The 26,257-nt window shown below is 30.3% G+C and overlaps 1 protein-coding gene across 5 annotated transcripts in view; it reads right to left on the bottom strand.

Annotated features, from left to right (window-relative positions):
• LOC136977011 (serine/threonine-protein phosphatase 4 regulatory subunit 1-like) overlaps nucleotides 1–26,257 on the bottom strand; it is a 425,271-nt gene that overhangs the window by 183,231 nt on the left and 215,783 nt on the right. For all 5 annotated transcript variants that reach the window (XR_010881016.1, XM_067272424.1, XM_067272423.1 and 2 more), the window contains 3 exons: nucleotides 14,977–15,095; nucleotides 9,192–9,377; nucleotides 2,280–2,441 (listed from right to left, as the gene is read on the bottom strand). Coding sequence is in view for 4 of the 5 variants with exons in the window: in XM_067272424.1 (XP_067128525.1) it covers nucleotides 2,280–2,441; nucleotides 9,192–9,377; nucleotides 14,977–15,095 (467 nt within the window). In the remaining variant the exon portion in view is untranslated. The remainder of the gene's footprint in view (nucleotides 1–2,279; nucleotides 2,442–9,191; nucleotides 9,378–14,976; nucleotides 15,096–26,257) is intronic.

Here is a 26,257-nt window from a genome sequence, read left to right as displayed (position 1 = left end):
AAAGACTATTGTGAGGTCAGCCGGGGGGTATATAATACAGTTATGAGTATATACCACTTAAATGGCAGCTAATCATTTGATTAGCCCTCGGTTGTCAAAAAGGGATGGTTTCCTAACTTTGTTCTTAGGAATAATGAGTGCGGAGGGACTTACTTTAATAGATGGTAAATGTGGAGATAAAGGATTGCAAAATCCTGTCTCCTGTCAGGATTCCTGACACCAGGTAATCAGTTTTCTGATGCAGATTACCACGTGTAAAGATTATCCATGAGGAACTTCGAGTGGGAGAGTCTTGAGTAAGTTTGATAGGATGTTGGTAGGTGATGAGTCAGAGATTAATCCATTTTAACAGATAACAAAATATTTAATGAAACAAAAATAAAATGGACATTACAAAAATCATAAAATGGATTACAAACCTTCTTATAAACTAAAACCTATCTCGCGTGAAAGAGAATCCATGCGAGTGAAAGAGAGTTTACATTTATCTATCAATTTATACTACCTTCATTTGAGGATTCAATTTCTTCGGTAGTGTTTCATGGGAGAGGTTCTTGAGGAGACCAAACTGATGATAATTTGTATGGCCAATTCAGGTATCGACTTGAATACCAGGGAACTGTGCGCAAAAGCAGGAAAATCATCCCCTTTTATACTTTTTAATTTCTCCTGATCACCTTCAATCAAGATGAAGGCTTTTCTATTGATGAGGGGTGAATGACGTTAAACCTTTGTGATGGAGAGTAAGATAAGGCCTTACTCAGCAGAAGGGAAGTCAACTTCCGTTAAATCGGAAATGCAACAAAAATTCTTCCTTCTTTACATCTGAAAATTTGGAGGTTTTTGGTCCCTTCTTGAGTTAGTTACAACATTAATTTTAGTTATACAACATTTCTACTTAAAGATGTGTTAATTTGAGATCATTCCAAATCTTAAAACAAAGGATTTGACCTTAAAAAGGTAGAAATGAAAGTTCTGTGTACTTCCGTTATCAAGGAAGTTCCGGGTAGAAACATCTTTTGAAAAACCTTATCAAATTAATTCTTTTTTTGAATACTTTAAACAATTGATCTCCTAATAAATTTAATCTCCCTAATCTGCAGATCTCACACTATTATACATTTGAAATGTCTCAAACTCTTCTTTGTATAACTTTTTTTTTTTTTTTTTTTTTTTTTTTACACACAGACCCCAGGCATTGCTACTTATTAAAAAGTTTGTGAACAAATCTAAACCTTCATAGGAACAAATGAGTCAGAATTTTTAACAAAGAATTGTCTTAATTTTGGTAATTTTTCTTCATTACATAAACTAAAAAACAGAGAATCTTTATACTGAAAGTAAGGCATATCCACTTAATTTAAATAAGCTAACATTACAATTGAGAGTTCATGATAGTAGTCAGTTGGGTGTCATTGAGTCATGACACAACTAAACGCCTCATACTATTTCTCACAAGTGCTCCTTTTGTTTGATAATTAGGATGTTTTATTAAATCATGTATAATAAAACTATGCATAGAAAATTCACAAGATTAAAAATGAATTCCATAAGACACATACTTAATAAAAACTACATAAAATAATATTTGTAAATTATTTTGAACACAAACCAAATATACATAATACAATAAAAATGAAATTCTTGTAATAAACATTTGTTTTCTTAAGATAATTATATTCTGAAATAAAATGGATAAGCTTACTAAGTCATATCAGCAACTGTTGTGTATTTTAAAAATATATATAAAAGCATTTAGATTAATTTGATAGCTAAAGAATTTCTTTAGTTATTTTAAAAAGATTCTATATGAAACTTAAATATCTATAGTAATATGTAGGAAATCTGTAAGAGTAATTTGATCATTCAATATGTATATTGAGATAATCACACATGGATTTTTCTGCTCTCATTAGAAAACCCCTTTTATATCCATCAATGCATAAGCTTGTTGAACTTGAGTTATGTAATGTTAATGTGGCCGTATGCAAGGCAGGATATTCATCTGCTAAATTTCACCATGTTCTCATCAGAGTTAAAAATTTGCTATTCCTGGCCTATATTATTAATAAATTTAACAAAATATTACAAATATTATGTGACTGTGTTTGATAAATTAATGTTCTGTTAAACTGTTATAATTACAAAAAACATGGTCTGGAATTTTATATTTTATCATTTATCATTGTAAATGGCATTTTTATGAATAAAATTATAAAAATTAATTTACAATAATTAAATAATCATAACTTTAAATTAAATTTTATTTTTATATTTACCCTTATAAATTGAAATAAATTCTGCACGATTCCTATTCTCACTTCATCTAAGTCACGTAAAAAGCTTACAAATACTGGTAAGAGATCACGTGCTGTAAGTTCTGTTCCCAAAATAAATGCCAGTTCATGAATTGAAGCAGCGAGTGTTCTTCGTACTTTCCACTGAAAAAAATTTGATGTTAGAAACTACTTTTATACTGTTAAATTTATTGTACATACAAGTAACAATGAAATAATTACTCGCAATTACAATTTATACAGGACGCATGGAAAGTAACTAAGCATTGAGAAATTGCTATAATATTTGTAATAATAATGCAATCATAATAAAATTTGGGTATGAATATACATCAATCAATGAAATTTTATAATTTCTGCATCAGTGATGTGGGCAGTGACTGAGAAAAGTCACATGATGTGCAAGACAAAAAAATCATGGCAGATCACTTGTCTGTTCATGAGTGAGTGCAGATCGCTGCACACCAAGAGATGTAGAAATCAGTGGTTGCTGTGCAGCATTAGTGACATATAGTGAAGGAATATTGTATCAGAATCCATCTGGGAACAATCAAGAATTGTCTTTTGAAGTTAATGACCACAAGTTCAGCTGTGGATGTGCAGAGAAGTGACCATCTGTAAACATCACAATAGGAGGAAAATGCGTTCATCTGAAGCCTGTATAAATCAATGCAGGCATATGAACACATGAGATTGCTCACAAAAGTAGACTGTTGAGGTACATGATATGCATGAAATTATGGTAAGAATCAAGGGCGTCGCCAGAGGGGGGCAGAGGGGCAGTTGCCCCTCCCTAGACATGCGAAAAAAATTATTTAAATGCTAAGTCATTTATTGCCCGATTTATAATTCCCGCGCGAAAAACCCAAGATTATGTTTTAATTAAAATAATCTTCTTAAGTTTCTTAAAATTTATGAATTGTTTTTATTTTACCTACATACAATTCATATCCTCTATCAATCTATATCATCTTGCCCCTCCCCCTGGCCCATTGGCTGGTGACGCCCTTGGTAAGAATTGAATTATTGTCCATGGAAACTACATTACATGCAAGAGCTGACACATGTCGACTGTGATTAAAGAATGGAATATGAGAAGTTGATGTTGCATTGGCATGAGGATTGATCACAATTGTTTGAAAACATTCACTGGAGCAACAGGAATGTTTTCCATGTTGACATTTTCTTAAATTAACATAATTGCCATTATTCAGTGGCACATGATTGTGAAGTGACAGTAGAGGAGACGGAACTGTCCAAAAAAGTGAATGCGTGGTGTGGAATGACGGCCAGTAGGGTCCTCAGCCTATATCACATAAAGGACACCATGAATGCCAACTGCTATCTTCAGATGCTAGAAGATTATGTATGGCCCACTGTATCTAGCTGGGAAAACATCATTAACTTGTTTTCATGCAGAATGGCATGCATCCTCACTTTGCATTTACCATAGTTGGACCATAAGTTTCTGGGACATTGGTTAGAACAATGAGGATCTCACAAATGGCCTTCAAGAAGTGACCTCAAGTCCTGTGTGACTTTCCTCTAGGGCTGGGGCAAAGGAGATAAACTGAACAAAACCTCAAACACTAGAAGAATTGGAGGCATAGATTTAGGATATTATCAATAACTTCCTGCAGAAGGCTGTGAATTCCATCCCACTTATTTGAGAAAATTGGTGGTTGGCACTGCTGCCTAAATTGAATTTCTGAAGTATGCATCCATATTTCATTTAATAAGGTAAATGCCAAATAAGTTTCATCATCTTTGCATTAGAAATATGAAAATTATAGTGACTTCTCAATACCTAATTACTTTCCACCTTGTAGAATTGAAAATGTGTATATATAAAATTTGCAATATTAAATGCATAACAATATGAAAACTTTAGGTAAAAATTTCATTATTTACATTCTAATTATCAATATACACCTAATTCTGTTTTTTACACAAACTTTTTTAAATGATTTTGACTTAACACGATTAAAAAAAAAATAATTTGTGAAGTATGATCCTAATGAGGAATTAGCTTTAAAGTTTCAATGCAATCCAAAATCATTAACTTCATCTTATAGAGAATTATATAAAGGCCAAGCCACAATACGAACCCAGCCATTCTTATGGTATAGAATAACTGAATTTGTTCATAAAACCACTGTAACATCAGCACCACAGGACATTACTGCTAATGTTCTTCAGGAGTCACAGAAAGAACTTCACCTATGAATGAAGAACATAATAATCAAAGCATTTTTAGTGATAGCAGTGATATTACAATCATGTGCAAATGTAAGTGTTCATTGTCAAAAGTGACAGTAAATAAAATCTTATGTATAACTCACATTATATATTATACCCAATTTTTATGTTTATTAATTCTTTGTGTTTTTTTATTTTACAAATGAAATTTATGTCCTATAATACATTTTTATGCGCAATGTATATAAAATAAAATTTGATAACATGCAAAAAAATAAGATTCTAACGAGATTTTACATATGGTTTATTTCATTATTTTTTTTTATTTCTTAGGTCTGTAACCAATCTTTTAATTTTCCATATGTATGTTACAGTAAAAACGTGTTTTAACTAGTTGAAACTAGTTTTTACTGGATGTCACTGTTAAAACCCGTTTTGTCTAGTTAAAAATAGAATTTACTGCTGTACATGTTTTGATTTTAGATAAAACTAGTTTTAACTTTTAACATTAGTTAAAACTAATTTTAGCTACATAAATATGTTTGGGGGAAATAAATAAAGTGATGATTGGGATTAAAACATTTGTATTATTTAATACGATATTTATTGAAAATATTGATCACACATCTGTGTTATTAACATTAATTAACCCTTTGTCCCTGAAGGCACTGATCGATCGGTATCCTGGCTTTTTAAGCAAAACTTCGAGGGTACCGATTCATCGTTACTTTGGTAAATATCGATTTTTGTAAAATTTATTAACAACAGATATAATCTTGTTCGATATGAAGTGAATAAAGTATAATAATTCATTATATTAGTTGATAGCAGTATAAAATTTTGATTTCAAAGAAATGTTTGATATAATGTGTGATAATTTCACAACGAATAAACATACATGCATAAGTGTTATATCGAATTGTACAAAACAATATTCTACGTCTTTCTGGCTCAGTGCCAGCAAACAACTATGTAACTAGACAATGTTAATTTTCACAAAATGTTACAAATTACCAAGTTTGTGTGTCAGTTCTGATATATATTATTTTTTTTTCTTATAAATTTTTCTAATAAAATGTATTGAAAAATATTGTATTTAAAACTAAAGATATTAATAAATGTAAGTGATTTTTTTCATATAGATATAATGATAATTTGATTTTTGGTAAATTTTTAAAATGATATCGCCTGACTGACCTATATTGCCTTAGGAGGAATCACAAAATAAACGTAAACAAGATGTCGGGGGAAAAGGGTTAAAGTGATATGAAATTCATCATACACTATAGGAACGTGTTAGCTGAAAGACCTTGGTCGAAACAGTTTTTACTAAGCCATTTTGTTAAAACCTGTTTTGTCTAGTTAAAACTAGTTTTAACTCAAATTCATTTTTGACTAGCAGTAAATTCTACTTATAACAATGACATCCAGTAAAAACCCGTTATGTGTGCATGTGTGTGTATATATATATATATATATATATATATATACGCACACACACATTGTATTTTTTTATACAAATCTTTTTACACTTAATTTCTGAGAACCAATCATTGTGTAAAAACAGAATTAGATGTACTTAATTTTGAACTTTAATTGACAACTGACAGTAAGGTTTGTATAATTTAATAAAATTATTTATTATTAAACATTTTTCACCTCAGTTTGGGTCAACTTTGAAGTAAATATAAATAAAATGTAGAATAATTTTAAAAAATTCAATTCAATTAAATTCAAAAATTCAATAGTATGCTGAACTTCAGCATACTTCAGGTAATCATCAGCACAAACTGAAGCCAAAAACATTTTGTAATAAATAATTTTCGTAACCTTAATTAAGCATTTTTTTTTATTGAGTGTTATTGTGAAAGTTTCTCATACTTTTATTTATATTAATGTAATGTAATATTGTAATCCTTTTATTTTCTTTAACTCATTTTTATTATTAAATTCTATATTGGAAAATCATAATAATCCAATAATCATTTAATGTCCTAAATGTTGTACTAAAAAATAAAAAGAAATTCACATAAATGCATTTTTAGATTTAAATCAATTTGAAATTTCTAACTGATTTGCAATTAGTTAGTTAAATTTAACAAAAACAAATTAAATATTAAAATTGTTTAAATTGTTAAGACTATATATTATTACATAACTGTAGTTCGAAATTTTACAAAATTATCATAGTGCTCTGCCACTATTATTTTTATATTTTTAATTCAATTTTTGTGTGTTGTGTAATCCCGTATCAGGCTTTATCTCAATTGTCGTGTTACCTGCATTATTGTACAGTACTTATTTCCGTTTGTTGCACACCAGGTTTTACTTGTAATTTTGTTTTTGTCGATGTGCATGTCACATGGAGTTACTGAGAGTTGGGTTGTGGTTGGACTATTATTAGCTTATGTATAGCTCACGTGATCTGGACAGCACGGAGTATAAATTGTAGGAGTGCCACACCCCAGGAACTTTTTTTTTGATTGCCAGTCTGCACCTGGAGTAGCTTCGAGCTCTACGCAGGAGAAGGAAGAAGTGAGGTAAGGACAGATAATTTCCGCATTAGTGTTAAGGTTTGAACAGACGTATCGAAAAATGGCAATTCTTTTCCATCACTATGAGGACATTGCTTGAACCCACAGCCGAACTGTTATAGAATAGTCTTACAAGTGATTAACACCGTGATACAAATATTTCCTTGTTTGGGTGTGAATTTATCATTCATAAATTCAACTGCCATGTGACTAAGGATAACTCACTATACTTATAAGGAGAATCACTCGTCAACTAATCAGCCTATGTTCCCGTCAATGTAAATTATTGTAAATATTTTTTTTGTGATATGTTTTTTCTTTATTATTATTAGGATTAATGTGTTAAGTATCTTCACTCTGCACATGTTTCAACCAGTTACAATTAGTTAACTTGGACTGTTGTAAATTTGTATGTTTGACCTCAGTATTATAAAATGGCTAATTACCAATTCCCTTGTGTTATTTCTTGTTTTGTAAAGCCCTTCATATCTTACCCCCCACATCCTGTGTGTTTTGGCCATACCAACAGATCTACATTATCATTAAATTAACCCACATAATACAGTAGGTTCTCATTAATTTGAACTCAGAAAAATGGCCTAAACAGTTCAAATTAAAAAGAGACCATTCCTATACTGTATAGAAAAAAAATGATTTTAACAACACGGTAAAAAGAATAATGTGTAATCAATGAGAAATACAAAACAAAGGTACAGTAATGCATTCAATAAAATAAAGAAATGAAGAGCCATGACAAACAAGCACAACATGATGAGTATAAACCATTCTAATCGTGCAGTAACTGTTTTGAAATGTTCTTAAATTTTAAATTCAATCTTTCAATTTCAAAAAATGGAATGATAGTATTAGTCTACTAACACATGCTTTTGATTCGAATAAACAGGTGGCGACACAATTGAATCAAATTACCAAGAGAATTTTACATTGATTTAAATAGGAATTGGATGAAAACTACAGTCAAGATTGAATTAAGAGGAAATTCAAATTATATTAGTTCAAATTAATAAGATTGTTATTACTACTGTATTAGGTAAATGTGACAAACATTTGATTCTAATTGTTCATCAATATTCATAACGCTATTTTCTGTAGTTCTTTTAAATAAACAAAAATAAACAATTCCTATTGCGACTATTGGGACAGATGTATATGGTCAAACCCTGGTTTTTGAATGATTTGCTTTTCAAACAAATTGGTTCATGAACAGAACTTCAAACTATAATTGTCCTGGTTGCCGAACAAGCAACTCCACAAGAGCCAGCCACAGATTAGAGAGACATGGATAGTCGACTCCCCATACTTCTTAAGTTATGTTAAAGAAGGTCGACGGCACAACCAATCAACAACAGGACTACCGATTTGAAAGTTAATGGTGCAGAGATCGCCTCACATCATTAGATGTCACCATATGAATCATCAATGACGTTTCTATTTAACTTAGATTTCAATGTGCATGCAGGAAAGATACTACTACTGATTTTCGGTATTCACCACTGCAGTTGAATTTAAATCAAATTAATTAATAAAAATCGTGTTAACTGACATTTACGTAATATAAATAGCATTTAAGAATTTGTGTTAAAAGGTGCTTAAGTCAAATTAAATAACAAAAATTTATTATATATAATACAGTATTATATTATATATAATATTACATAGCATTTGTAGGCATTTTTATTCAAGAAATACAGCTAAAAAGCTTAAAAAAGATGATTTTATTTTGGGAGATCAGGAACAGATATAAAATGGATTAATTGTCTCTTATAGGAAAATTTCTTTCTTTTAGAACAACTTTTAGGAACAAATCATGTTCAAAAACAGAGGTTTGACTGTACATTTCTTTCTTTCAACAAATTTTTTTAAAATTGTAATTTACATTTCCAACTTTGTAAATCACAATAAAATCAACTCACTTTAAAGGCTGTTTGAAATTAAAAACATTACTACTAAAGTATCGCTCTACTTTAAAAATATAAATCAAAACAGTCTTCTTTAATTAAATTTTTCTTACATTTCCTCATGCAAAAGGAAATGGAAAAATTTTATTATTACACATGGCATGTAATATATATGAAATTGCATAATAAAAAATTAAATTTATAAAAATATATTATTATTTTTTGTTAAACAACATATTTACTTGCATATCTGAAGCAAGTGCTTCAAAGGTTTCTTTTAAACAAGGCCAATATTTTTTACCCAAAGTAAAAGCAACCGCAGGCAAACTGTAGGCACAATGATGAGTAATTTCTGGATCTAGAGCTTGAACTTGAGGAGAATTTGTCATACTGAGATAATGTTGCAAAAGTTCACAAGGAATGACATCCTAAAAAATAAAGATTATATTTATTTATAAAACTTAAAATGGCATATATTGATGATAAAATATATTTAAAATTCTTACTAAAATTATTGGGTATATTTGTTTCAAAGTTTTTGGAATAACTATTTTGTTTAATAAAATATCCTTCTCTTCACATATTTCAATACTATGAAATCTGATTGAGAAGCTCTTACTATACTATAAAATTTGTGCAAACAGATTTATTTAATTGTAATAACATTTATAATCCAACCAAGGACACATTTCAGAATAAGTAAAAATGGGGTCTAAAACCGATCAATTTTATTTTTTAAAATTTATTTATTTATTTATTTATTGATCTATAAATTGGTAATATTTTATTGGCATGTTAATAAAATTGCTTTATTCAAAAATTGATCCTATAATCAAATAATAAAAAACAGCAAAAGTAAGGACAGTCCCTGGAAATTGGGGACATCTGGTCACCCTACTTAAAAGTTCTTGCTGAATGGGGAAAGAGGACATATTGCAGACAAAAGACTCCATAAATGACTTTAATGGCATTAGTGCAATCTGTGTGACAGTCAGGTTGAAACTAGTTTGAGTATGGAATGTTGTGGTGTACAACACTCCATACTCATGTTCAAAGTGTTGTACACAATGCAGGACTTCATGTATCACAGCTGAAAGATTCACACGTGGAATGTTGTGAGGAATGGTACCATTTCTGTCGTTCAACTCATTAAGAGAGAAAGACGTAATGCTTCACATAGACCCATAGGAATAAATCAGGAAACAGCAATTTTTTGGAATACTCTATATACTTAGCATGATGTTTATTAGAATAGATATGGTAACTAACATTTTTCAGTTTGTAATTCCACTACTTATTTGAAGGCACCATTTATTACAATAAACACAGTATTCTAAACTAAAATTTTATTTCATCCTATGAAAAAAAATCCCATTCTTAATATATGTTTCTTTGCCAACAGACTTAAAAACATTCTCTATAACCATTCTACAATTCAAAATCTTTAGATATGTTCAGAATTTAAATTTGTTAGAGGAAGTAGTTTAGTTTTAACAAGTAAAATGGCAAAGCCATATTTGGGACAAGACTGTGTCTCAAAGACTCATTACTAAGCAACAGGATCACTTTGATGCTCAACTCAGATCTCGTTCTCATTCTCCAATCTTCTTTGGTATCACTGGTTTTGAGCACGATCGTTCAAACACAGTGATTATCTCCATGTATTTCCTACTCATATAGTGATCATCTCCTGAATCAACAACTTCTCGCACAATCCCTGGGAAGGATAAATCAACGCAAAAAATCCTTTTTAATATCCCAGTATGAACAGATTTAAACAAAACGAACATTTTCAACCATAAACTTGGTCTTCATCAGGCTAATGGTCAGTATAAATTTGAAACCGGAAATTCAACCACAGTGTTTATAAATTATTTTAAATTCCAAAATATGATCATCTCCTGGAATTAATCTAGAATTAATACTTCAAAAGTTGGCAACCTAGCTATAGTATGTCACATTGGCAGCAGCTGCCATGGCAAAAATAGGTCAGAGTTCTGAGAACTATCTATCCTTCTCTTGTTTCAGAATCTGACTGACTTTGCTCTCATCTAATGAACAAATTAAAAATAACAACAGTTTCTTTGCTTCTCTTACTATCTCTGTCTTGACTGAACTGAAGCTTATCAGACTCACATTAGAATAAGAGGACTGTGAAGAAGTCAACCATCAGCACCCCTCCAAAGAAATCAAAGACCACTCTGCATCAAATAAAACTTAAATTTCATGCTCGGTCCTACAGGAAAGAATTTCCTCATACAATTGTTTCCTCCCAGATTTTGCTGCCTGTTCCATATTCAAGAGCACACTCAATATCAGCACAAAAGGTAGCAGTAGATTTAGTAGGCATGCCAATACAGAGAAACAAAAATACTGTTAACACGTTAACTGCCACTAGTAATATGATATTTTCCATTTTTTCAGGCCACAATGAGAAAATTTGATATTTAATATTTTATTATGATATAAATAGAAGGGTCATTATATAACAGTCAGTAGAGTGAAGATAAAAAAAATATATCAACCATAACCGGCCGTTGTATGGCCTCAAACTGGAGACAATAAGACCATGGGCTATTTAATATTTAATTTAATTATTTTATATGTAACAAAAGAGTGTGGTTGTTCGTATCGAGAGATTTATACGTAGGCGAACAAACGTTATAAATAGAAACATAAAAACTTATATATACAATTAAATATTCCTTTATTTCTCTCGGAACACGGTTCTTTTCTTTATTATTTACAAGTGATCCCAACTTGAGTATCCTCACTGGGGAAGGGGTCGCCACTTATTCGCGTACAAGTGATAATGCACACGCGCGCGTAAACAAAAAAAAACTATACAACCAACTTAAAACTAAACTTATAACTACCTTAAAACTAATGAAATAGGGAAACGGATAGACTTAGGAAAGATAGAAAGTATATAGAAATAGACAGAAAGTACTCGGGTTCACAATCGATCGATACACTCGGGGAAGTACCCTTCCACAATGGTAGCCTTTCCTCCTCCTCCTTATTCGGCCGTTCGTCTTCGATATTCTCCTATATTCTCAGCACTCTCTGGCCTTCGTGCCTATTTTCCTCTGGCCTCGACGGTCCTGCAGCCTCCTTTCTTTCTCTCTCTTTCGAGTCTCGAACGCCGCCTTGCACCTCCGTTCCTCTCGAGGTCTAGCCAAAAAGTGTCCGTTCTTCTTACACTTAGTCCTCAGGGCTTCCTCTTTTCTTTTGTCCACACTCCCAAATTCGTGGAAGTCCTAATATCCCCTGGTTCTTAGAAGGGGTAATCCTCCCCCTCCGGCGATAACGGTTGATATATGACTTGTTGAGACAAAGGAACGGAAATAAAGTAGAAATGAAGGAAGAAGAAAGAAAGAAAGAAAAATATATATATGTATATGTATTTATAACTTACAAACTATAAAAGAAACACAAAAAAAAACACAATATGGCTGACAGCCACAAGAGAATAAAGAATAATTAAACTAGCTTTTGATATTTTTTTCTTTTTTTAACTATTCACTATTAAAAAAACAATACCAGATATAAAACAGCTTTTTATTAAAAAAAACTATGATGGCTGGCTGTCGAACCACTTCATGAACCCCTATGACAGCCGACGGTTGAAACCAATTTCATAGATGGTTGCAAGAGGCCACCACTAGGTTGTAAAAGAACGTCTTACAAAACCAGGATAATTTAACCTTGAGTGAAACTACATTGCTTATATGACGACAAGCTGTTGGATGGCTCTGTGCAGCCCTAATTAGTACGACGGCCGGTGTGTCGGATGGCTCTGTACAACCCTAATTAGTACGTCGGTCATCATGTTGGATGACAGTTAACATGTTAAGGCTTGTGCAAATACTGTATGTTTATTCATTCTTTCAGTCATATAAAGATAATTTGAATGAAGTGAGTAGCCAAGTATTGAGATAGCCCTATTAAGTGATTTTTCATTTAATTTTGGTATATTTCAGCTTAAATGTTTAAATTACTAAACTTTGCAGGTGTGAAAAGCATGTGTTATACACGTGCCATTTAGTGGAAAATAATTTACCTCTAGCAACTGCAATATGTACTGAGCACTTGTTTAAAAAAAATGTTTCTTGATAATGCAATAGGAAGGCAATACTATTTCTCATGCACTAAAACAGCACACATAATTAATGACTACTTAGTAAAAATTTCATTGAGTTTGTGAGCCACATGACAGGAAATCCATTTGCAATTGCTATTGAGAGGGCAATGACGACACTGAAATATAATTTTCCAATGACTAAGACTATTTGATGGTAACAGATAATGGGTTGCTACTACATTTTTTGATATCTTATGTGAAAGTGGTACACTGAAAAATTTTTTGAGAAAACAAATCAAGTTTTCCAAGATCATGGCATTGATTGAAAGAAATATATTGATGATCTGAGTATGGATAATTCTGCCATTATTGCTGGAGTCTGGAATAGTTTGAAAGCAAGAGCAGAAAAATGTAATCCTGCCATTTATATTCATAGATGTCCAGTCACATGGTACACAATATTGCAAAGAAAAGTCAAAATGCATTTCTAGCAGAGACAAAATTTGATATTGAAGATAATCTAGTCGATCTTTACTATTGGTTTAGAACTCCGATGTGAAGAAAATTGAGCTTGAAGAATTCTGTGAATTTGTGGATATTGATTTCAAAAGTCATCAAACATATGAATCAGATGGTTCAATTTGGAATTTGCAGTTACTAAGGTGTTGAAACTCTTCAAAGGACTTAAATATTTTTTTTTCCAAAGAATAAAACAGCATGTTTTGCAATTTTGGAAATTTTGCAAATAAAAAGTATAATTAACTCAAACTGTCAGAATACATTTGTATTTATTAATTTTAAGCCTGCTTATTCGTTTTTTAAATATATCATTCACCATATTTACAATAATGCACGCTTTTTAAATTTTTGCTTCTTATGACATCTCACAGATTGTGAATAATCAATATGTATTTGTGGCAGGGCTCTGAAAATTCTTTACTTGTCAGAACCTGTAATATCTTGAATAATTGCACCAATGCTGTCTTAATTTTAACTATGCCCAGTAGATTCAATAATTGCATTACACCAGGTTGTGGAAAATGGGCAAGAATAGAAACGAGTACAAAGTCTGCAAGTATGAAGTTTTTCTTCATAAACCCAATTATTAAAGCCAAACAAACTGCTGAATTACAGGCTGTAAGCTTGATGCCGCTATTAAAGCAGCCGAGATAGACAAATCAAGAATACTACAGCAAAAGAAATACTGTAATGCGTCTCAAAAATAAACTAGAAATCTTACAGGCTACAGGTGAAAAAAACACATAACATCCGTTTCTCTTAAATGCATGAAGGATGATTCCACCCCATCCATTGAATTGGAAAGGGCATTTTCAGTAGCGGGACTTTTCATGATTAAAATAATAACCAGATTGAGTGATCGGTGTATTGACCATCTTCGGTTTTCAAAATCTTACAAAATATTATTGTAAATTTTTATATTATGTTTTATTTAAAAAACGAAAATTACCTTCTACTGTAAGTTAGAAGTTTGATCTAAGTTCATTTTTCCTTTAAATTTTCAACTCAATTCAAAAGCATTTTTTTGTAAGCAGTTTCCAACAAACTTTAATAAATTTTTTCTATTTGTGAAAATTTCTACATAATTCAAAGGTAATTTTAATATATATTTTACATAGCATTATTAATATTATGATTTTGGAGTTTGCAGAACGTATTAAATTACTTCTAAAAATAAAAAATAATTATATCATTTGATTTCAAGATATATTTTATATTTTAAAAACAATTAATTATATCCCAGGATTTTCCGGGATTCCGAGAAAAACAGTTCACTTTTGTCCCGAAATCCCAGGACAAGCAAAAGACTGGGAAATGAGAAACCCTAGTTGGCATGTATGTATATTTATATTATTAATAAGTATTTATTATTAAGTCAAAAAAGTTGTTTTTTTTACCAAATAAAATAATTATCTCATGCTTACTTGCTCTTGTGGAGAAAGATATAAGTCACTTGAAATTTCTATATAAGTTGGTTGAAACAATGGTTGGATTAAAGATTCTACATCACTGCTATATAAATTCATTCGAGACGTTTTAATATCTGTCAAAAAAATAATTTCTTTAATATTATATATATATAAAAATTTGCTTAAATAGCAGAATTTTATGCTCACGACTAAATTATTATCAATTTATTATTATTTTTTTATTACATTAAAATAATAAAAAAATCAATTAAATACTGTACTTTTAAAAATATTAACATAGCAAATATATTTTAACTCTCTTTTTCCTCCACGCTACTCTTTCAATTAACACCACATACAAAAATTAAAATAGTATGAAAATGAATATTTATGAATGATAATATTGATTAAATGAATATTTGATCATCATATTTAAATAAAATAAAATGTGAAACATTAATGAAAGTACAGAAAACAATAAAAAATTTCAAAATAAAATAATAATTTCAGCTAATTTACTCCAACTAAATAATTTCATGTTTTCAAATAAAAATGATTTCTATTTTGTAGTTACATAGTAACAAGAATTTAACATTTTTATCATTGTGAATTTGGATATTTATAGACAATTTTGGAAAGAACTATAATTGAAAGCAAAAATTTTTTTAAGTCCACAAAGTTCAATGTTGGATAAAAATGTTTTTTGGGAATTTATCCACTTTATCTTCAGATAGAAATTTATAAATAAAAGAAGCAAACATTTTTTTGGTGCTTTCCAATATTGTAACAAGAATTAAAACTTTGTAGATCATCAATGCCCTTTTTAATACAGGGTGGTTCACTTGGAACTGAACACTTACCATATGGAATATCCTGTATAAGATGTAAAAATGAACGTAAGTTGGAACTTATGTTCATTTTTGATTTTATATGCAAAAAGAGGGAAAAACGAGTGAAAAGAACTTTTGGGATCAGAATTTGCATTTGCAGTTCAGTTTATGCAGAGGAGGGAAACTGAGCATGTGTGGTGTGTTACATGCAAAAAATGCAGCGGTTCTCTTATTCTCAAAAGTTCAACAGATTGAACTTTCTCTTGTACTTTTTCTCGCCTCTCCTAAGTGCAATAACAACAATAAAATGGCAACAATGGAGCATGACAGCAGTCTGCCAAATGTGAAGAAAATGGCTTATGAAACTACAAAGGAAAAACAGGGAGGTCATAAATAAAAGAAAGGAAATGTTAATAGTTAGTGAGGGAATAGTCCACAATTTGGACACAACATTTATTGAACTTTTTCTTCTCACTTTTGCATGAATGCAACTAGAGGGAAAACAAGGACAGTATTCATGTAGGCACATGAGCTTGATTTACTTGGTTTTCCCTCTCCTCCTATTTTTCTCTCCTCTTGCATTTCTCACATTTGCATAAATTCAGTCTAAGACATGAACGAAATGATTATTCATTTAATGATGAAGCAGTCAACCAAAATGTTTTTACATATTATTCAAGTGTGACTGAAATCATAAGGCATTGAACAAAATAAAAATCAGTCCTGTGTGAATCACACTGTAATTTATATATAATTTCTGTATTTTTTGAAGTCATATCACATCAGGTAATTTTATTAAACAGATTCACACATTATAATAAAATCATTGCATTTGATGGTAATACTCACTTTTTGTTTTTTATTTAATTCTGTAATGAGGAGAAGAAAATTATTAAATTGATATGCTTTATTTATATAATTGACAAATTTTTTTCTTAACACATTTATATTTCAAAATCTCTATACTGATGAAACTAAACATTTACAAATAAAGATCAAATACATGAAAAAATATAATTAATTTAAACTATAATATATGCATGTTAAACAATTTAGATCTAAATGACATTTAACAAAATTTCATGTAACGTTAGACTACAATGTTCATTCAATTCCTTTTCTAAATGTTTTTAGGAAAAATAGTACAGTTATTGATCATAAAACAGTAACTGGCCATTTTGAATTTAAACCTCTTTAATAAGAGTTCCATAAAAGCTATTTCCAGATATATTGTATGGCAATATTAATACAAGTCTATGCTGTCAGTAGGTAGTAAAACATCTTGTAGGTTTTTCTGTCATTACTTCTAGCCAATAACTACATAATTTTGCATTTTCATTAATCCAAAAATGCACCTTGCTTTAATGATTGGCATTTGTAATTTCTAGATGTTAGCAGTTGAAAGGACATTTTTATTGTCATAAAATTTTAAAAATAAAACTTACCATAATTGGCCAGTAAGTGTACTATTTACGTAATTATTATGAAAGAATTTTACACATAAATAACATTTATTTATTTACTTTCAGATTTTAAAAAGATTGTTAGATAAATAAAAAAAAGTCTATTTTTAAGTACAAGTGTGATAAATGAAATTTTATTCATGAATACAATTGTTTCATTGTTATTATTGCACATAGATGCACGCATCTGTGGTTAAAACTATTAAAAAAGTCAATATTTAAAAATTGAAAAAATCTGATTAAGAAAGAATGTTTCAAAACTTACAACTAACATTGTAATATTAAAAAACGTTTTTGAATTTAATATAAACTTTAATTCATCAGGTTTTAAATTCTATAAAATTAATTTGTACTCTACATATAGAAAATATAAGTAATATTTTTTCCTAAATAATAAATTTTAATTTAAAAAAAAAAAAAGTTGAAGAACACTAATTATAGTTGTTTATATAATTTCTAGTTAATATAATTTTTAATACTAAATGAATGCAAAACAAGTATTCAAAAGTTTAAGAATTGATAATTATTAACTCACAAGTTTTTAAAAATTTTTCATATTAAAAAACACTAATTATAATTTTGGTACAGTAAGACCCCGCTTAACGCTGTTTCGGTATTACGCGGTAGTATTGGAATTACCCAAGATCGCACGCAGTGTTGGGATCAAGGCGTAATATCAAATTTTAAAGCTTATTATCTGCGGCGGACATTCCGACAACTGATTGATAAAACAGATGGAGCAGATAAACAATCCATTAGAGATTTTTGGAAAAACTATAATATCGTGGATGCTGTAGACAACATCAATCTTTCCTGGAATGAGGTGACCGAGAAATGTTTTGAAAGGAGTATGGAAGAATGTATGGCCGGAGCTAAACAAGGATGTTGACACAAGAGAATCCACTGTTGATGTCGACGAAATTGTCAAGCTAGCTAATGAAACAGGGTTGGATAATATAAATGTGCAGGATATTGAAGAATTATTGCAAGTTACAACTGGAGAAAGTTTTTCCAACGACGATCTTAAAGAATTAGTAGAACAACAGGTGCATGAAGATGACGAAATTAGCGTTTCTGAAGATGAGGAACAAAAGGAACTTTCAACGGATTTTCTAAAAAAAGTTTAGCCAGTATAACGGAAATAATGGATCAGTTTATACAAAATGATTTCAATTTTGATAGAAGTTCAAAGGCAAGACGAAGTGTCATGGATGCGATGTCTTGCTATCGACAACTGCTTGCTGAACGAAACAGGAAAAGGCAAACGACGTTAGATGACTTCTTCACAAAGAAACAAAAGATGTCAAATGAGGAAGAACCTTCCTCATCACAAACATAACTTCTTTACTCAAACTTTTTTTTTATTTTCATGAATGTTTTATGAATAAATTTCGATATTAGCAATAAATAAGTCTATAATTAATGTAATAAAAAAGTATTTAACAATAAATGTTACAAAATAAAACAAAAAAAAAACTGATAAATTTTCCTATTCTCTGTTCTGTTTCACATATCCCCCTTATTTACATGTTAAGATGACCCCGTTTAACGCTGTTTCGTTTAGCGCTCTGTCATCTAGGAACGCATCCCCCGCGTTAAGCGGGGTCTTACTGTATTTTCAAATATTTCACTTAAGTACGAGGGCTATTTTTTAAATAAGGTCTGTTTGTGAATGAAAGTGAGAATAATGCGCAATCACGGCAGTATGCATGCGCTTCTGCTCCGAGCAAGCTTGGCGCGCGTTTTGACGCCATTTGCAGCCATATCGTCTGTCTGTATGCTGAGCTGTAGAAGTTTAAAATGTTTAAGAAAATTGAGTCTCCCGCCGACTGTGAGATACGATCTGTTATTCGATTCTTGAATGCAAGAAACTTGGCAGCAGCGGAAATTCACCGTCAGATTTGTGAAGTTTACGGTGATAATGCTATGAGTGACAGTAAAGTTCGAAAATGGGTAAGAATGTTCAAGGATGGGCGAGTTAATGTGCATGATGAGCCACGCCCTGGCCGACCTTCTCTGATTTCTGAAGATTTGATTCGTGATGTGGATAACAAAATTCGAGAGGACCGACGATTCACGATTTCAACGTTATCAATTGAATTTCCACAGATTTCAAGATCAGTTTTGTATACCATTGTTTCGGAGAAACTGAATTATCGAAAATTGTTTTCTCGGTGCGTTCCAAGACTGCTTTCTGACGATCACAAAACAAAAAGATTAAACAGTGCTTTATCGTTTTGACTCGATACGATCATCCACACAGTCCAGACCTTGCACCCAGTGATTTTCACTTGTTTCGATACTTAAAGGAGTTCCTTGGTGGTCAACATTTCAACGACGAAGAAGAAGTGAAAACTGCAAGTCGTGGATTGGGCTTCTTGACAGGCGGCAGATTTCTTTGAAGTCGGAATTCAAAAAATTGTTGAGCAGTATGACAAATGTTTAAACAAAATGGAAATTATGTAGAAAAGTAGATAAAAGTATGTAGAATATGGAAAAAAATATATTTTAACGATATTTACAGTATTTTTCTTCTTATTAAAAAACGGGGTCTTACTGTATTTTCAAATATTTCACTTAAGTATATTCAGTATATACCATAAATCTCGGCAGATAAGACGATAGTTGAATCATAAAAAAACCTCCCCAAATCCAGGATAATCTTATAGGACAGATACAAAAAAAAATTAGAGTGAAATTTGTATAAATTAAAACCATTAAAAAAGAACAGACAAACTGTAATTATTTACTAGTAGAGAGTAGGGTAGGTCCACAAAATAGAATAGCCCATTTGACATTTTTGTGAATAGTCAAGGTCATTAACCGAATGCTGAATCAGTGTGAATGTTTTCAACAATTGCAAGGCAGTGCAAGAAAATAAAATTTGTTCATTCGAAAGGAAAATTTGTTCATTCGTTACAAATAGGACATAATTTCGTATACGCTATACAGTGTTGTTATTCAGATGATGATCGCTGATCTAAACTAAATTCATAGACCATTGATAATTTGGGGGTCGTCTTATAGCTGTCTTATAGACAGAAATATGCTAAAACTATAAAACTTTGACAAAAATTTATACCTTGTCTTATCTGAAGGTTGTCTTATCTGCCGAAATATACGGTAATATATACTTTAATGATGAATTTCAAATAAGTTTAACTTGCAAAATTAATGAAAATTCAATTTAAAATGTTTATCATCTTTTCCTAGTTATTCTGTTATCAAATATCAAATTTAATTTATTAATAAAAAATATGTAGAAAGACCAAAATGTCTTCACTTTTGCCATGGTGACCCTGGTGATTGGAAATGGCAAAAGTGAAGACATTTGGTCTTTCTATGTATTTTTTTTATTAATGTGTAAATTCAACAGCCAATTAAAAGAAAAATTTAATCTAGTAAAAGTCTTAAACTAACTTATATTTAATTTATAGGAATATACAATTCTATTCATATCATAATGCAAGGTCTGATCAAAAAGTATGTGACCTTATTTTTTTTCTTTCTTTGCAAGTATTTGCAAGTTGGCGAAGAGACTATGTTGTCATGTGACCTACTGTATGTATGTGAATTTTGCAAGCCTATTCTACCTGCAGTCACTGTCAGGCAGCCCATATATGCTGTTATCATGATCACCAAATCACTAATGTGACAATAACAGCATTTATATGCCATTTATTGTCACATTAGTGATTTGGCAGAACATGAAAGATCCTGATTTCATGAAGATTATAACCAGAGATGATACCTGCGTCTATAGCAGAGTTCCCAACTTATTTTTAAAATATCATGGAACTATTTCCACCTTAATAAAAAATGTTGGAACCCTGCAGATATTAACAAATTAAAGTATACTAGGTAGTTACTTTACTTTAAAACCAAAACCAAAAATAAAATCAGAAATTAATTAATTAAAAATTGAAATGAAATCAATTGAAATTTTCAAATTGTAAATAAAGTTTACTTTTTTTAAGTTTAAATCTACATTATTTGCATGCAGTGGTGAAAAAACATTTTGCTTTTAAGATATATACAGATTTAACAATTGTATTTTTATTTATACATTAGATCCGTTTTAAGGTTATAATTTTTTGAATGATTTTCTAGCTTTAGTTTATGTTTTACTGTTTTTATAGTTTCCATTACCCTGTCAAACATTACATCACAATTTCAGTTTGTTCCGTTACTGATAAATTGGTTCCCACTGTTTATAAAGCTATAAATAACTTTAGCACATGTATAGTCTCAGATGGAGTCCTTGTATCGTCATACAAGGATTCTATCTGAGACTACAGCAATTACACATCTCATCCCAAATCGGCATTGGTACATTCATACATTACTAGATTCAACACATTTTATTGTGGAACCCCAAATTTTTATTGGTGAAACCCTAGGTTTCACAAAACACAAGTTGGGAACCCCTGGTCTACAGATATGACCCTTGAGACAAAAGCACAATTATTTCAGTGAAAAATGCCATAGTCTCCACCGCCAAAGAAGACATGGCAATCGCAAAGCAATATAAAGGTCATGATGGTTTTTCAATCACCAGGGCATAGTTTACACAAATATGCCCCTCATCATAAAACTGTGATGGAGTAAAACCTGACTGGTTTACATCATCTATCAGATGCTGTTAGGTGAAAGAGACCACAGCTCTGGCAGTCTGGCAACTGGTTCATTTATCACAGCAATGCTCCAGGCCAGGCTCAAATCTCATCTAGACATTCCTCACAAAACAGGGTATTGTACAGGTACAGCAGTATCCTTACTCCAGAGACATGGCTCCAGCAGACTTTTGGCTCTCTCCCAAACTCAAGATTCCACTTAAAGGATAGAGATTTCAGGATGAAGAGATCAAAACTAAAACAATAAAGCACCTGAGAGAGATCCCAAAAAATGATTTGAAAAATGTTTCCAACATGAAAGCATTGCTGGGAGAAGTGTGATAACTCAGAAAGGACCTATTTTGAAGGGAACTAGGTGTTTGAATCAAATAGATACATATGTTTTTTCCCTCCTGACCTAGGGTCAGATACTTTTTGTATATTGGAATATGTAAAATTATCAAATAATGACCATAGTGATTTAAATTATATATATATATAAACTAGTACCATGTTTTCTTGATTCTAATGCAACCTTGTTGGACTTTTCTGATCTCCAAAATCAGGACAAATTTTTAGAATTTTAGAAATGGAGCACAAAGTCTTGTTCACATCATTTGTTCCTCATGTCTCTCAGAAATTCACATGTATTATAATGTAGTAGTGAAAAGGATGTGATACATGTCCCTCTCACTAATTCAGTTTTTAATTTTGGTTTTGAAACAGTTTGGAGGTCTTTCGAACTACAACAAGCCAAGAGAATGATGTCCACAGATGGGTTTCTACAAAGCTAAGTTCAAAACAAACAGTTATCCACTATACTAAAGAACACATACACAAATCGGGATATCTAGAGTCAATATGCATAAGCATGAAATCTCTGCTAAAATGTTAATTTTGTGTTTATCAGATATACAAAATTTCCAGATTATGAGTAATAAATGAATATATTTGAAAATGAGCATTTTAAAGTATTTTAAACATGACAATAAAACATTTTTCAAAAAATGTAATGCAAAATTTATTGGCTACTGTAGTAAAACAAAAAATTAATACATCTGTATTTCTAAATCAGAAATGAATAAAAAAATATATTTTACCTATAATACATGGGGAATTAAATAGATACTCCATAAGATATCAGTAGATATATTGTCTTTAATTAATAAATATTAATGCTAACTGTACAGTTAAAACAATTGATAATTAAATGTTTTGTCATTTTTCTTTTTCTATCAGAAAATTTCCAAATTAGAATAACCAAACATAAAATTAGGTATTTTTGAATGAATTGAGAAGATCGTTCTTCATTATGACCATTTTTGATCTGGATGATAACACTTATATATTTATGCATTTATTAGTAGAAAATATTTATTCGGCTACATTTATCATTTTAATGTCAGTTATATTAATTACATTTTTTTCCTACTTCATTTTCAAAATGCTTGCATACTGTATTATGTTGAATAGATTGCCAGTATTAAGCTTGTCATCAATACAGTGGCTGAATGGAGAACATCTAAAGCCACCATATTATCTAATGAGAATTTCTAGTTAATAAACAGTTATAAAAGGAGAAACTACTAACATTATCATCTTTAATACATATGGTAACTTTAATACAGGATGCTAGCAATTTTCATTAAAGTTAATAATTAAATAAATATAAAAATGAAAACAATCATCTATATTTAGACTAAATTATATAATATGAATGAAATTAATTAGCCATGTTTGGTATAAATAGTTAATCCAGCCTTATCATTTGGTCATTAGATTAATTTTGGCTCAATTGTACTGTACATGTATTTTTGTTTAATATCTTAAGAAATCTATAAATTATATTTTATAAGTTTAAAAAATCCTATTTTATATATTTAACTTAAAATATTTTTATGAGAACTAACTATATATAATTTAAATTTTCTTATTGAATCCAAGAAATTATTACTAATAATCAAGTTACTTAAAGTATCATCAATCTGTCAAAAATACTTTTTATAGAAATTATATAGCTCATCTAATCTAAGAAGCAAACTCTGTTTTGAAAGTAAATAACCTAATAGACTTGAATTGTTAAAATAATGCCTAATATAATTAATGTTTTCTATTAATTCACAAATTTGTTACTACTAGTTAGTTAATTACTGTATTATGTTAATATTTATTAAATTGTTAATTTTAAAAAGGTTTAGAAAGATAAGCTTAAAATCTCATTTCAGACATTTGAATTTGCATACCAGGTGAATTTTTTTCATATTATTATAAAATCATACAATTAGTAAGTTCTTAAAAGTTTTTGAACTGAAAATTTTTGAATATAATCTAATAATTGAACTAATATGAAGCTAAAAAATAAGTTTAATTACACAAATTGCTTTTCAAAATTTATATTTGATATCCAAATCTTTAAAATTTGATAAAAATATATATATTTTTCAGTCTTTTTATCAACTGAACTTTAAATATTTGTTACAATTACTTTGATATAAATCAAATTTGCTGTACCAGATATTTTAAATATTTATTTTCAATTTATAATTGCATAATGAAGAGATTATTAATGAGTAATTATTTATTGTGACACAGTCACAAAGCTGGGATAATTTTTAATTTATTTAATTTAAAATATATGCTCTCCACCTCAAATTAGTAGTGGCTTGCCCCTGTACATCATACTTTTCCATTAGCAATGGAGTAGTGCCAGTCATCTATCTAACTCCTTTCAGGGGAAAATTTTTGAACTGAAATAAAGTGACTTCCGATTTGCATCAGAACATCGTATATAATTAATCAGGGCCTCCTGCCCCTATGCTTACTATATCTGGTCTTGACTTTCATGTATCTAACTCCATTCTTGAAATTAAACAAGGACGAACAACAGTGGGAATTTACAGGTCTACAGTTTTTTGCAGCCCAATTATTTCTCAAATAATTGGATGAAATTTCTTTACATGAGAATGATAAAAAGTTATATATATAAGGTGTGTTTCAAATTTATACGGACACGAAAAAATTAAAGTGAAACACAAATTTGCTGCATTAAGTGACAAATGTTTTATTAAAAATAATATGGATTTACATGTTTCTACACTGCAAAAGAAGAATTTTAATCAAACATTAACATTTTGTCACTGAAAATAATGTTTATGAAACTCTTATACAAAAAAACTGTTACATATTTATCCGGACAGGTTTCAAATTGCAAAGTTTTCTTACAATTTAATGGCCAATGTAACCACCATTTAACTTAATTACATTAAATACTCGATTAGGCATTGTTTCAATTAGATTCTGAAGGAATTCAATCTTAAGTTTATCCCAAGCATCTGAAATTGCTGCCTTCAAATCATGAATTGTGGAAAACTGCTTTCCATTGGCATAAACTGTACGAACCATCATCCCCCAAAGATTTTCCATCGGATTCAGGTCAGGGCTTATAGCAGGCCATGTCATCAGATTAATATTTTTACGTTTAAACCACATTTTTGTTGATTTAGAGGCATGCACAGGGGCATTGTCTTGTTGAAAGATCCAATTTGGTCCACAAATATTTGGTCCAGCTTCCAATAAATGATCTTCAAGCATGCCTTGATACTTCTTTGAATTCATTCTTTGAGTTATAAATGCTAAATCTGTGGTTCCGTTGAATCCAAACGCACCCCACACCATTATTGATCCCCCACCCATTTGGCGTTTTGAAAAAATTTGTTTTTCGGTTCTTAAATCGTGCCAATAATACTTCCAACCGTCTGGACCATCTAAGTTGAATTTTTTTTCATCACTGAACAAAACTTCAATCCATTCTTCGGACCATGTCATGTGTTTTTGTGCTCAATCAAGTCTGTCACTTTTGTGCTTTAATGAAAGTGGTGGCATTACGGCTTTTTTTCTGAATTTTAACATTGGAGATGTATTTAAAACTCTCCACACTGTTGTGCTGCTACAAGGCAAGTCTAATTCTTTTTTTATTTTTCTTACTGATGTTTGTTTTGTGGAGCAAACCTTGATGATTTGTCTACAATCTCGAGGAGTAAGCTTGGGTTTTGGACCTGTCTTGAATTTTGATACATCCTTGCCACGTCTTTTTGATAAATAATCACCAACAGTTGATTTTGGACAATTTATATATGCTGCAATTTCTCTTATTGACTTGCCTTGTGATTTATAGGCATCAATCTTCCCTTTTTCATAATCAGATAAATTCTTTGTTCTACCCATTTTAGAACGTTGAACAACAAAGAATTTGTATTACAATTAGATATGTAAGCTAATTTGCATATTTCAATGCTTGAAACTAAACAATATACTGTTTAAGTCATAAAATGAGTGCCTGTCCGGATAAATATGTAACAGTTTTTTTGTATAAGAGTTTCATAAACATTAT

Source organism: Centruroides vittatus, unplaced genomic scaffold (genome assembly GCF_030686945.1).
Source record: "Centruroides vittatus isolate TY-2023 unplaced genomic scaffold, ASM3068694v2 contig_439, whole genome shotgun sequence".
Taxonomy (NCBI): domain Eukaryota; kingdom Metazoa; phylum Arthropoda; class Arachnida; order Scorpiones; family Buthidae; genus Centruroides; species Centruroides vittatus.
This window is presented reverse-complemented; position numbering and strand designations above follow the sequence as displayed.